The sequence below is a fragment of the Madurella fahalii genome, assembly GCF_045866475.1.
Source record: "Madurella fahalii IFM 68171 DNA, scaffold_2, whole genome shotgun sequence".
Lineage (NCBI taxonomy): Eukaryota > Fungi > Ascomycota > Sordariomycetes > Sordariales > Madurella > Madurella fahalii.
In genome coordinates, this window is record NW_027263972.1 from 7,467,402 (window position 1) to 7,479,169 (window position 11,768).

At 55.9% G+C, this 11,768-nt stretch overlaps 4 protein-coding genes across 4 annotated transcripts; 1 reads left to right on the forward strand and 3 right to left on the reverse strand.

Moving 5' to 3' along the window:
- Positions 1-227: 227 nt before the first annotated feature.
- On the reverse strand, positions 228-2,343 carry MFIFM68171_04962 (Pyridine nucleotide-disulfide oxidoreductase-like protein; the record flags this gene model as incomplete). Its single annotated transcript, XM_071060382.1, has 3 exons — positions 228-930; positions 998-1,312; positions 1,382-2,343. The coding sequence occupies 3 exons, from the start codon at positions 2,341-2,343 to the stop codon at positions 228-230; spliced, it is 1,980 nt and encodes a 659-aa protein (XP_070916483.1).
- Positions 2,344-3,451: 1,108 nt separating this feature from the next.
- Positions 3,452-4,581, forward strand: MFIFM68171_04963 (Cyclase-domain-containing protein; the record flags this gene model as incomplete). The annotated part of the gene is made up of 3 exons (XM_071060383.1): positions 3,452-3,639; positions 3,696-4,342; positions 4,406-4,581. 3 exons carry the CDS (start codon positions 3,452-3,454, stop codon positions 4,579-4,581), a joined length of 1,011 nt encoding a protein of 336 aa, XP_070916484.1.
- A 428-nt stretch (positions 4,582-5,009) lies between these two features.
- Positions 5,010-5,615, reverse strand: MFIFM68171_04964 (Acyl-coenzyme A thioesterase 13; the record flags this gene model as incomplete). Its single annotated transcript, XM_071060384.1, has 1 exon — positions 5,010-5,615. One exon carries the CDS (start codon positions 5,613-5,615, stop codon positions 5,010-5,012), a length of 606 nt encoding a protein of 201 aa, XP_070916485.1.
- A 2,073-nt stretch (positions 5,616-7,688) lies between these two features.
- On the reverse strand, positions 7,689-10,262 carry GRR1 (SCF ubiquitin ligase complex subunit; the record flags this gene model as incomplete). Its single annotated transcript, XM_071060385.1, has 4 exons — positions 7,689-8,458; positions 8,515-8,626; positions 8,681-9,412; positions 9,474-10,262. 4 exons carry the CDS (start codon positions 10,260-10,262, stop codon positions 7,689-7,691), a joined length of 2,403 nt encoding a protein of 800 aa, XP_070916486.1.
- Between the last annotated feature and the right edge of the window lie 1,506 nt (positions 10,263-11,768).

Sequence of the window (11,768 nt, forward strand, 5' to 3'; positions counted from 1 at the left end):
CTTACGTTAACCTATGTAAATTGATCATGATTACTAGGTTAATGGGTGGGGTAGAAGAAGGGTAGGGTGCCCTGATTCAAGTTGAAATACAGCTTAACAGCCTAAAAAAGGCAAAAGTGCGTCGAGGGGTGGATAGGACCGTAAAGTCGTTTTTTATATAGTACGTTTGCAATGAAACTGATGTTAACTTCATTGCCTCCTTCGACTACCTAGGTAAGGTAGGCAGTTTAAGCCGGCGTAACCTCAATTCCCTTAAGCGACCCATCTGCCCGATATGCGCGCAGAATGTTCAGGAACGACTCCATACCCTCACTCCAGGTGCCAGCCCTGCTCTTCTTCTTCATCTGAGCGGGGTCCGACGTCACCTTCAAGAACTCTCCCTCGGACGTGACATAGCCAGGCGTGCAACCCATGACGCTTGCAAACCATGCCGCCCGTTTCATGATCTCAAGTGTCCATGCCTCCTCGGCCTCACTCGTGACCTCGGCGATGGCGTCGGCGCCGGCGCCGACCTTGGCTTCTGCCTTAGCAATGATATCGACCACATGCTCGGCCCCGACATCAATCGTAAAAACATTGTTGACTGCTTGGCCAGCCTGCATCAAGGGCGAGAAGAAGAGGTTGGGGAAACCGTTGCTGCACACACCATGGAGCGTTGCCGCGCCATGGTTCTGCCACTTGTCGTCCAACGACTTGCCCTCGCGACCGTAGATGTCGATACCGGTACGCACGGCTGGGCTACCACCGCCAATGCTGGGGGTGTCGTAGCCCGTGCTCAGGACCAGGATGTCGATAGGATACTCCTTGCCGGCGACCACCAGCCCTGTCTCGGTCGCAGAATCAACGCCCTTGCCGTCCGTGTCCACAAGATGAACGTTCGGAAGGTTGAAAGTCTGGAGATACTGGTCGCTAAACGTTGGCCGCTTGCACCTGGAGTCGGGTAGTTAGTCATGTGTTTGCGTCAGTTCTCGCCCGCGGGACGCCTCTGTGGACTCACCAAGATGGGTACCATGCTTTGAGCTTGGCAGCCGTCTCCGGGTCCTTCACGATGCTCTCGGTCCGTGCCCGCAAGGCCTCGGCAGTAGGCATATCGAGCTGGTACATTTTCCCGACATGCGCGGCAATCTTCTCCGGGTTGGGCTCAATAGGACCTCGGTCAGGAGAACCGATAACCGCCGAAAACCCGGGCATCTCAGTCCAGCCGTCTGCCACCATGTTCTCTTGGCCCTCTTTGGGCGAGTTGGTCATGTACGAGTCGAAGTTTAGCTGTCGTTCGCGTTGCCAACCCTCCTTGTAGGCAATCTTGGTCTTCCTGTCGGTGCACTTTGTAAGCATCTACTCCGATCAAGCGCTTCAGACGAATGAGGCGTGTAAAGCTTACCATTCCTCAGGGTCAGTAGGGCGCTGGCCACGCCACGACACGGCAGATGGCGTCCGCTGGAACACATACAGCTCCTTCGCCCACTTGGCAAGGTGGGGAACGGCCTGGATGGCTGTTGCGCCCGTGCCGATGATGCCCACACGCTTCCCCTGCAGGCCCGTAAGGGTCGGATCATCCGGCTTGCCGCCGGTGATAGAGTAGTTCCAGCGCGCGGTGTGGAACACGGGTCCGGAGAGTGTCTCGAGGCCGGGGATCTTGGGGACGTGCGGGTTCGTAAGGATGCCAGATGCGAGCACGACATACCGGGCCCGGAGCTTGAGCTCCCGGCTCTGCTCCCCGGGCCCACGACCTTCGGTGACGTCGACGGTCCACAGCCGGGCCGCATCGTCCCATCTAGCGCTCTTCGCATTCGTCCGGAAAAGTGCCTTGTCTTGCAGACCCCACTTCGCTGCGATACGGTCGGCGTGCTCGAGCAGCTCCGAACCTGGCGCGTACTTGCTCTTGGGCATGTACCCGGTCTGCTCGAGCAAGGGCATGTACACGTAGCTCTCGACATCGCAGTGCAGGCCGGGATATCTATTCCACCACCACGTGCCGCCAAACCCGCCGGCAGCGTCGACCAGCAGGAGATCGTCCGGCCCGCTGACAAGCCCGGCTTCGATCAGCCGCACGGCATAGATCAGGCCACAGTACCCGGCCCCAAGAATCAGGAATTTGTACTTGGCGCCATCCTTGATCGGCTCCTTCGCGTTCAGCGCGGCGTGATCGGCCCATGGGTCTTCGGCGAGAGCGCGGATTCGCTCGCTCCCGGCCTCTTTGAGCCTCACGAATTGACGAAGCCCGTCGGGCCGGAGACGCTTTGCCGCCTCTTCGGTGTACTTTTGCTGGATGGCATAGAACTTGAGCTCCTCCGGGCTCGGGGTGCTGTTGGTGCCGTTTGCGCCCTCGGTTGCAGCCATCATGCTGGGTGGTCGTCTGAGACTATGAATAAAACGGTGGCGGCTGGGAGAAGTAGCTGGCAGGACTATCGTGAGAAGATTCCGCTGGACTTATATGATCCCTTCGGACAAGCGGCCTAAACATTAGCGGAGAGGGCGGGCGCAAGGCGGAGAGGGCGGGCGCAAGACGGAGACCGGCGAGTGGGCCCAGCGGTTAACTAGTATTTTCCGAAGCCTAGACCCTACCTTATGGGCAAAGTACTGTACAGGATTCTGTAACCGAGAACGATAGCTAGGCATCGTATTCGTTTTGGCCGGAACCGAGGATGTACGCGGAAAGTGGCCGGATCTGGGGTGGTCCAACCCCCCATCCTCGTCTACGACCCTCAGACCCAACGATTTCCCTAAGACCAACATACCACCAGATAACGAGCCCCGTCGTGCGCTCATTCCAATAGGTTAGACAGGCTGCAGCACAGGAGGAGAGCGCGTCTGCAAAGCCCGCTAATCTGGGAGGATGTAACCGGGGGCCACCGTAGTGGGACCGCTTCAAGCCCCTGCTCAAGGTGGGGGGGGGTGTCCTGGGGCCATGGTTGCTCAGTATCTGTCAAAGCGTACCAGATTGACGACGGTTCTTATCTTTTTTTTTTTTTTATTCCTTTTTCTTAAAATAAAAGAAAGAAAGAAAGAAAAGAATAAAGAGCGACTACCGATTATTAGGACCGGGGTAGCCCTAGTGTCCACCTCCCTACCAGGGAATTGTCAGCGGCAGCTCCTGGGCGCTAACGCAGCGCTATGTCGCCCTCCGGGGACCCCGCAACGGCACCCCGCCGAGAGAAGACGGCCACCTGTCAACCCATGCTCCGCAACAAATGCCGTCAGACTACCAGTGGAACATGCAATCCCTGACCAGAGCGCGTCGAGATGACCTGCTGCACGGGGACTTTGGTTGAGCGGGGTTAGATTTCTATGTACTTCCTAACCCAAGACTGTCGGATGGACAAATGCGGCCATGGCACAACCATTTATAACAGAGAGAGCCCTGGGTATCAGTGATCGCCAGACGGCAGACCCTACAGCCTGCAGCCGGGCCCCTATTTCTTTAACCACGTAGTCTATCGACCTGCCCGCCATGGACCCGAGCTCCGTCCCGGACTTCGACGACCTACCTAAGGTTGAAGGACAACCCCAGGGCTGCGCTTGGGGTGTCTTTGACAAAGATGGCGAGAAGGATGTGTTTGGGACCCTGAATTTCCTCACTCCAGAGATTGTGGCTGCTGCGGCTGCAGAGGTGAAGGATGGGGTCTCCATCTCTCTCAAGTCAGTCATACCCAACCAGGATGAGAGTGTGAGAAACTGACCTTTCAACCCAAAAGCTGGCCATTGAACGGCATCAAGTTCCCCTTTCCACATCGCAAATCCCCGGTTCACCGGCCCAAGACCCTACAGGAACTGGGCATGGGCACTGAAGGCTGGGACGACGAGCTCGAGTTCAACACGCAGTTCAGCAGCCAGTGGGACAGCCTTTGCCACGTCACGAAAGACGGAACTACATACAACGGCCACAAGCCAACTCAGGCGGGTCTAGAGGTCACGTCCACGGCCGAGAACACGCTGCCGACAATCGACCACTGGCACTCTCGTGGTGCCGTCGTGGGGCGCGGCGTACTCATCGACTTCAAGCGCTACTACGAGGAGACGACAGGCAAACCGTACCACCCTCTCGAAGGGCACCGCATCACGGCAGAGGAGGTCGAGGCGGTTGCCAAGCACCAAGGTGTCGAGTTCAAGTACGGCGACATCCTCGTCGTCCGGACCGGCTACACCGAGGTCCTCGGGGCGCCGACGCCCGAGCTCTTTACTAAGTTCGCCGCCGGGACCCTGTCTGGGTTGCACGGGACCACCGAGACAGCACGCTGGGTGTGGAACCGCCGGTTTGCGGCCGTAGCCGGCGACGCACACGGGTTCGAGGCACTTCCGCCGCTGAAGCCGGACGGGACTCCAGGCGAGGTAGCCGATCTAGGTGAGCCATTCTTGCATCATCTTCTTCAAATCGAAATAGGGACTGACAGAGACATGTGTACAGTTCTGCATCCGTGGTTCCTCAACCAGTTTGGCATGCCCATTGGCGAGCTCTGGGACCTCAAGGCGTTGAGCGAGTACGCCAAGAAGACGGGCAAGTACAGCTTCCTGCTGACGTCGGCTCCTTTGAACCACCCGGGCCTAGTGGCGTCCCCGCCGAATGCGATTGCTCTATTTTAGGAGAGGCGGTCAAGCCCAAATCAGTAGTCCAAGATGGAAAAAAAGGCTTTGCTGCATAATTACTGCCTGCTGTTGATTAGGTCCTTTTGCTTAATTCTGGTCCGGCCAAATGCATGTCAGACAATCCTTATGGATACTAAGTCAGGTCTGGAAGGCCCCTTGATCCTTGATCAAACAGGTAACCACCGCGCGCAGCGTTTGCTTTGTTTGATTTTACTATGTACTCAAATAAAAACTGCAAAAACCTTCCTAGGCGCGCGAGTCATGATTGATACTTGGTACTTCCCCCTCTCACCCAAGCACACATTTTCGCGGCAGGCGATAAACTCAACTATTCGAGTACTAATCAGTACCTGACCATCCCAACCAACATACAACCTCGGACTTTCGAAAAACCCCATTCGTCCACTTCCCCCCCGCACCCCCGTCTAATTCCGTCCTCCTCCAGCCCCCTGCCCGAAACTCAAATACTTGGTATGACTCCCCTCCGCGACAACAGGCCCCTTCGTCCTCCCATCCGCCCCCGGCATCGTACTAGTAGCAGTAGCACCAGTAGCAGCAGCAACAGCAGCAGCAGTAGTAGTAGTAATAGTAGTATCAGAGCCACTCGGAGCAGGAGCAGCAGCAACCCGCTTGCGGATCTCGCAGCGCGTGAAGCCCAGGTTCCGCCCCGCGCGCGTCGCCCACGCCTCGATCTCGAGCGTGTCGCCCTCCCCCGCGGTGGAGACGTACGACAGGTGCATGTCGGTGCTGACGCCCGTCTGCGCCAGGCCCGTCGCCGCCGCGATGGCCATCCCGCCCGCCCAGTCGCACAGCGTGGCCGACACGGCGCCGTGCAGGATGCGCTTGCTGTTGAGGTGTAACGGGAGCAGGTCCAGGTGGGCCACGATGCGCCCCTCGGGCGTGGCCGAGACGAGGCGGACGTCTGAGAGGAGGTGGTTGTAGATGGGCGAGTTGGGCCGGATGCGGGACCAGACGGCTGTTACATGGTCGAGGGTCGAGGCAGGTGGCGGCGGTTCTGTGGGATTTGTCATAGTTGATTGGGCTTGATCTCCGAGTTCGGAGTTGGTGTGCTGATCGTGAAGGGTTGTCGGGCCTTATGAATTCGATAGTGAGCTTGAAGAAGCGGTAGCAAGTGAGGTAGCAAGATAGCAATTGAGATGATTGAATGCTTTATCTTAAAAGAGGATGCAGGCCCAAGGATGCCGACAGCGGAGAGTTGAATGACTGACGGCAGGTTGTGGAACTGTGGCGACTGGTTGGGCGTTTCATAGACCCACACTAAGATACCTACCTGTAGGTAAGGTGTAGTTCTTAAATTGACTTTGATAAAACGGAGGCGGTAAATGAAAGAAGGGAAGAAAGAAAGAAGCATATCAGGGCCGGACTGAACACAACCGTTCTGATAACGAAACAAGCCTGTTGCAACATGGAGTGAGCTCAGCACCTACAGACACTACTGGCACAATAAAGCGACCCGTTATCCCTGATCCTAGAAGTACAGGACTTGCGCGCTGGCTGCATGGGGAAGGCCGTCTCATTAATGACGAAGGCTTGTCTGTTGAGATTCGCAAGAGCTGTATATATGCAAAACCAAGATTACCTCCTAAAGTGAACAGCAGTGCTCAGGGGCAAGTGCAGGGCGTACGACTCACCGGCGCTCTTCTAGAACCCCTTTACAAAGTCTCGGTTCTCCAATTACGATCTCCTATATCCATGTTGCGAGATTGTCATTCCATTCAATGATATTCAGTTGATGCCAGAGTCAGCGAGCATTCCTTGGGTGTTGTCGTGGAAGGAAGGCCTCTCACAATGCGGTCCACCACCATGTTGCTCGGACCAAATGGAAGGGGAAAAAAAAAAAAAAAAAAAAAACGATTTCTCGGGAATGCTCAAATGCATACAGCATCAGTTGCCTAAGATTGTGGTAGATCTGCCTCCGATGAATTCTCAGAGCATAACGGACCCAGGAGTACTATATCTCCCCAAGGTCCAAAGAAGTGGTTACAGGCCCCTGGCCTAATTAACTGCTTCCAGACACAATTCATTTTGCAGCGATGGCATGAGACCACAGAAGAGTTCATTGTTTCACAAATCGGATTTCGAAACCCCAATAGCACTCCCCTCAACCAGTAACATGAACTCTGCCCAGATTTGAGCCCAACCGGCCAAGTAGCAGAGCTACTATCGAGGCGCTTACACTATGTGCGTCGTCCTCTCTATTTTCCATCGCAGCGCCGTATGTATCCACCAAGTTGATGGCAACGCCACTGGTTCGACTCGACCAAGACCGGTTATCTATAAGCACACCCACCGTTCAAATCTCCATTCTTCCAATAATTGCATTTGGCCAGGAGATAGACTACTAGGTGGACAAGGGTTACCTGCAGTGAGAATGCGAAAGCAGCCGAGAGGTTGCAAAATGTGGAACTCTCATAGCCCACATGTATTTTATAGTCCGGCTCTTACAGAGTCCTGCTCTTATAGAGTCCTTCGCTTTCTCTCCCCCATAGTAGAGCAATGACCGGTGATATTTGTTCCTTTGCTAGAGGAAAGGTAGCTCATCTCACAATACTCCACAAGACGCCGTCCTAAACATAGGTCAATTCGTAATACCTAAAGCGAGCCGAGTCCCAAAGTCCCATGGAATTGATTCCTTACAGCCCCCTATCAATAAGCTTCACACAGCCGTGATAACCGATTCGTGTCGTTTCCCCTCCCTTAAAAATGCAATAAAGGCTCTGTGAAGAAAAAAATTCCAGTTGCCAGACGTACGATACTGACCCTGCAAAGCCACATGAAATTGGCCGAGGGTGTATGGTAAAATCTCGAGGTACTGAATGCATCCGTGTCGTCACCGTCATTCTCCTAAGATCCCCAACGCAAGGCATGCCGACCACGTGTTGTACGTGGCTAACGGCAAAGGACACCCCAGCAGTACTAAAAGTATACTGCATCTAGCCCGTGAGAAATAAAACAAGCGCCGTGGGAGAGACATCAGGCATCCTTATGATGGAGGAGTCTCCTCTCCCGGGGTATCAAAATTCCCTCTCTCACTGTCCCACCAAGCCAAAAAAGGTACACCTCTGCCGGCCAAGCTCCCCGACTTATGAGCTTCCAGGACTGCTAGTACGAGGAGTCTGGTCGTCGAGTGCAGGACCAGGCGGGTACCCACTTTGGTTGGACTGAGTCGATATATCCGTCATGTGCACGACAGCTGTGCTCGTGTCGGCGGTTGGTGAGCTCGACCCAACACCCAAGGCCTCGTAGACGACTGGTGGATGTGGGAGGGTTTCTGCTGCGGCCAAGCTAGCAGTACTGGCAGTCACAGCAGGATTCACATTCATATCGTTGCCGCCTCCTTCTTGACCAGTCGGAACGTCATGACTTGGAGGCGTGGGCGGGTTAAATCCTGTGGAACCGTCTTGAGGTAGGATCTGCTGTGGGACATAGGGAGGATGACCGCCAACATAGCCGAAAGGATTGTTATTGACGGGATGGTGCGCATGCGAATGTATCGGGAGTACGGGCGGTGGTTGCGGGGCGGTGTCTAAGCCTTCGATAGGGAAGACCCCGAGGCTATTGCCGTGGTTGTCAAGCAACGGTTGGGTATCGATGACCATCTCAGAGCCATCTTCGAGGCCGTCATCGTCGTCAACCGCATCGGCCTCTGTTTCGTCAAAAGCACCGTCCGTAGTATGAAGATGGGGGATGCCTGGATGAGGTGCTGCCGGGTGGAACAAGGGATGCGCGGCGGCCTGGCTTGCCCGCATCTCACTCATCTCAAGGGCCTGCCGATTATTCAAATACTTGCGCAAATTGACAACCCCCTGGCCCGAGAACACGCAGAAGACCGCCCGCTGATGCTCCGTGAATTCTACACCAGCAACTATCAGTGAACGAATCCGGTTAACGTGGCGGCAGATGACTTACCAGGCGGCGCATCTCGAGAGAACTGTTCCAGGTCTTCTCTCAAAAATGCCTGGACCCCAGTTAGGCTGAGGTGAGTCAGACGCGGGCAGCTGTTCAGGAGCCGGATGATGCTCTGGACAAACAGTCAGTGCCAGATGTCACAAGATAACACAGAGACTAGTCTTACCCGTAATGTCAGATGGGTGCAGTAGCTCAGATGGACTCTCTCCAGGCTGCTGTGGCTGCTGCTGTAATACTCGCCCGGGATCACGTTGCCGTAAGCGTCCTTGCGCATACGCGACCGCCGGTTCGCGTTGGCCAGGGCTATAACACTTGCGTCTGTGATGTTGGAGCACTTCACAAGACCAATCCTCTTCAACTTAGGAAGATTGGCAAGCTTAGTCACCGAGTCATCCGTCAAGTGGGTGCAGCAACCAAGGTCAATGTAGCGGATCCGGTTGCATTCCGCAACCAGGTGCTTGACCGCCTCGTCCGTGATGTGCACGCAGTGGCCGAGGTGAAGAAAGTGCAGATTCTTGCCAAGGCGCGAGATCGCATAGATGGTGGCGTCCGTCAGGTTCCGGCACTTGGCAAACACTAGGTTCCGGAGCCGCGGCGCAACGTCGATGATCTTTTCCACGGCCCGGTCCGTGAGTCTCGCACACGAGCTGAGGTCGAGGATGCGCAGATGCTCATACTTCCTGTTGGACGGGAGGGAGAGGAAGGCCGAGTCGTCGATCAGTTCGCAGCCGACCAGGCGAAGCTCGCGGAGCGCCTGCCCCTGTGTGAAAATCGAAGTCACTGGTTCGTTGCCGATCTGCCGACACTGGTGAAGGTCAATCTCGAGGATGTTGGGACAATGTTCGGCAAACGCGAGAACGGCTTCGTCGGTGAGCTGGGCGCACTCGTTCAACTTGAGCTGTAGTCAGGTGTTAGCGCGCGACTGGCCAAGCCGGTGAGCATCCCGGAATGCGGCTTACCCTCTTGATGTACCTGCAACTCTGCGCAAGTCGAATCAGACTCTCATTCGAGATTTTGGTGCAACCTGATACGTTCAAGCCCTGCAGCCGCGGGCAGTTATCAGCTATCGCATAAACGGAGGCTTCAGTGATCTGGTTATCGAACGAGATATCCAGAGAATAGAGGTGGTTATTGTTGGTGACGAGGGCAATCAGCCCAGAGTCTGTCAGGTTCTTGCAGCCGGTGAGGGTCAGGCGCTCGACTCGGGTGCAGGCGGCGAGCGGCATGACGCTGCCATCATTGACCTTGTCGGCAAGTGAGGCCAGATTGAGACGCCTAATGAAGTCGCGGTAGTAGAAGAAGGGATGCTCGAGGCCGAGGGTTTGGCAGATCGAGGTATGCTTCTCCCATGTCGTACACGACGGGCGATGCCATAGAATGTCAACCGCGTTGCGAGCCCATCGCTTGCACGTCAACATAACATGTAGGATATCGGACGAGCTGCTAAGCTTGGCGAAGACGGCGATCAGGATCTCGTTTGGCAGGCGGTGGACAGGTGGGATGCACTCGTCGTCATTGACCTGCATGTCTTGCAGGTTGGGGACGCCGAGCGACGACTGAGAATCGTTGGCGCCGAGGAAGAAGTCGGACTCCTCGTTGTCGGGCGGGGCAGGGGAACTGGTGGACGAGGTTGACCGTGAATCCTCCTGGGCCTGGCCGGCCCTCTCAATCTCGGGCTCGGCATCGTTGAGCACGACGGCGGCGCCCTGGTTGTCGGCGATGATGTCGAGAGAAGCGCGTTGTCTCATGGTCGCTGCTGTATTACTCCCGCAGCGCAGAGGCGTATCGTCGCGAAGGTGTCGATGGGGGACGGTGATGATGAGGGGAGCAAATGTGGAGTGGGCTGTTGGCACCGACCCGTCAATTGTCATCAGCCAGGGGGGCGGGCAGGCTGAGAGCGGGCGACCCCGGGCCCAAAATAGCCTTAAGAGGTCTGGCCAAGGGCGGACTCGTAGTGGGCGCAAGAAACAAGGACCCACCGGCTCGAAGGCCTGAGCCGTGATGCAATAAAGTTGGGAGAGGATAGAACGTTGTTCCTGGACCAGGACGAGTACTCCCTGACGGATAGATGGGAAAAGAACCAGGATAAGTAAGGCAAATTACTGTGTATGGATCCGACCGTGGCGTGTTTTCTCGATGCGCCCGGTCGAGGTGCTGAGAAACGGATGAGCTCCCGTCCTGTGGCGGGAAGCTCCCACCGTGTTTGTTGCAGGTGGCTCTGGCAAGGGAGCAATGCAAGGCAACGCAAGGCGAGTGGGGCGTTGAGTGCGATCAGCTGGTCACGCCCGCGGGTCACCCGGTTGTTTGTTGGTGGTGAAGTCAATTTGGCTCAGTAAAGTTGTGGAAGATCGAGTCAATGCAAGAACAAACAAAAATAGGAACAATGGGAAGGAGGCTCTCGTTCAATAGCTTGCATCGTGGCAGAGATGGCAGGTTGACCTACGTCTGCTCCCTCTCTGTCTGCAGTATCCTGCGGTGAATGCACAATGCGGCAATGCAGCAGGCAGGCGCCTGAGACAGAATCATTCTGCAGCCCGTTTGGGCACCTAGACAACCCAACGGCATGGCAACAGCCCGGCATCCGCGGCTCAGGCGCAAAGCCGGTTCGCCGAGGTGAGCCAACTCCCAACCGCTCTCACCAATTAATCCAACTTGGTCTGATGGGTTTGGTAATTTACTTATGACTGACATCGAATGCCAAGTTCGATTGGATGATGGTTTACAAAGCGTGTGGTTCGTTACTCGGTGCAGGAGATGGTGCCGGAGGCGAGGCTTCACAAGCAATGACCCGCTATCCCCCGTTTGAACGGAAGCAGCCAATATTCGGTCCCGTCACTGCAGCTTACGCTGCCGTGGGCCAACTATGAAAACGCCTCTTTTTCCTGCCCTGGCGGCCTACGTTAGTTTCAGTGACAGTATCCAGCCGGCGGTCGGCTTTAAAGACTCCGATGATGATGGAGTTGGATGACGATAAGTGATCCACATGTCGGAATGGGTGGCGTTCAGATCCCCTCCCGGTCTTAAGTAGACCGCGCGTCCTCCCCGTCAAACGGAATGCGGCGCATGGAGACTGCCACCCGCCATCCCAGGTCCTGTTGTGTGAAGTCAGGGGGCCTGCTCAGATGCTGTTGTTCGGTCCAGCCGATCCATTCTTATGGCCAAAATATGGCCCAGTTCCCATGGAATTCCTGTAGGCCGCCCGCTCAGACACCACTGGTGACTTCTATGCAAGGCTGTTTTGTCCACGACATCAC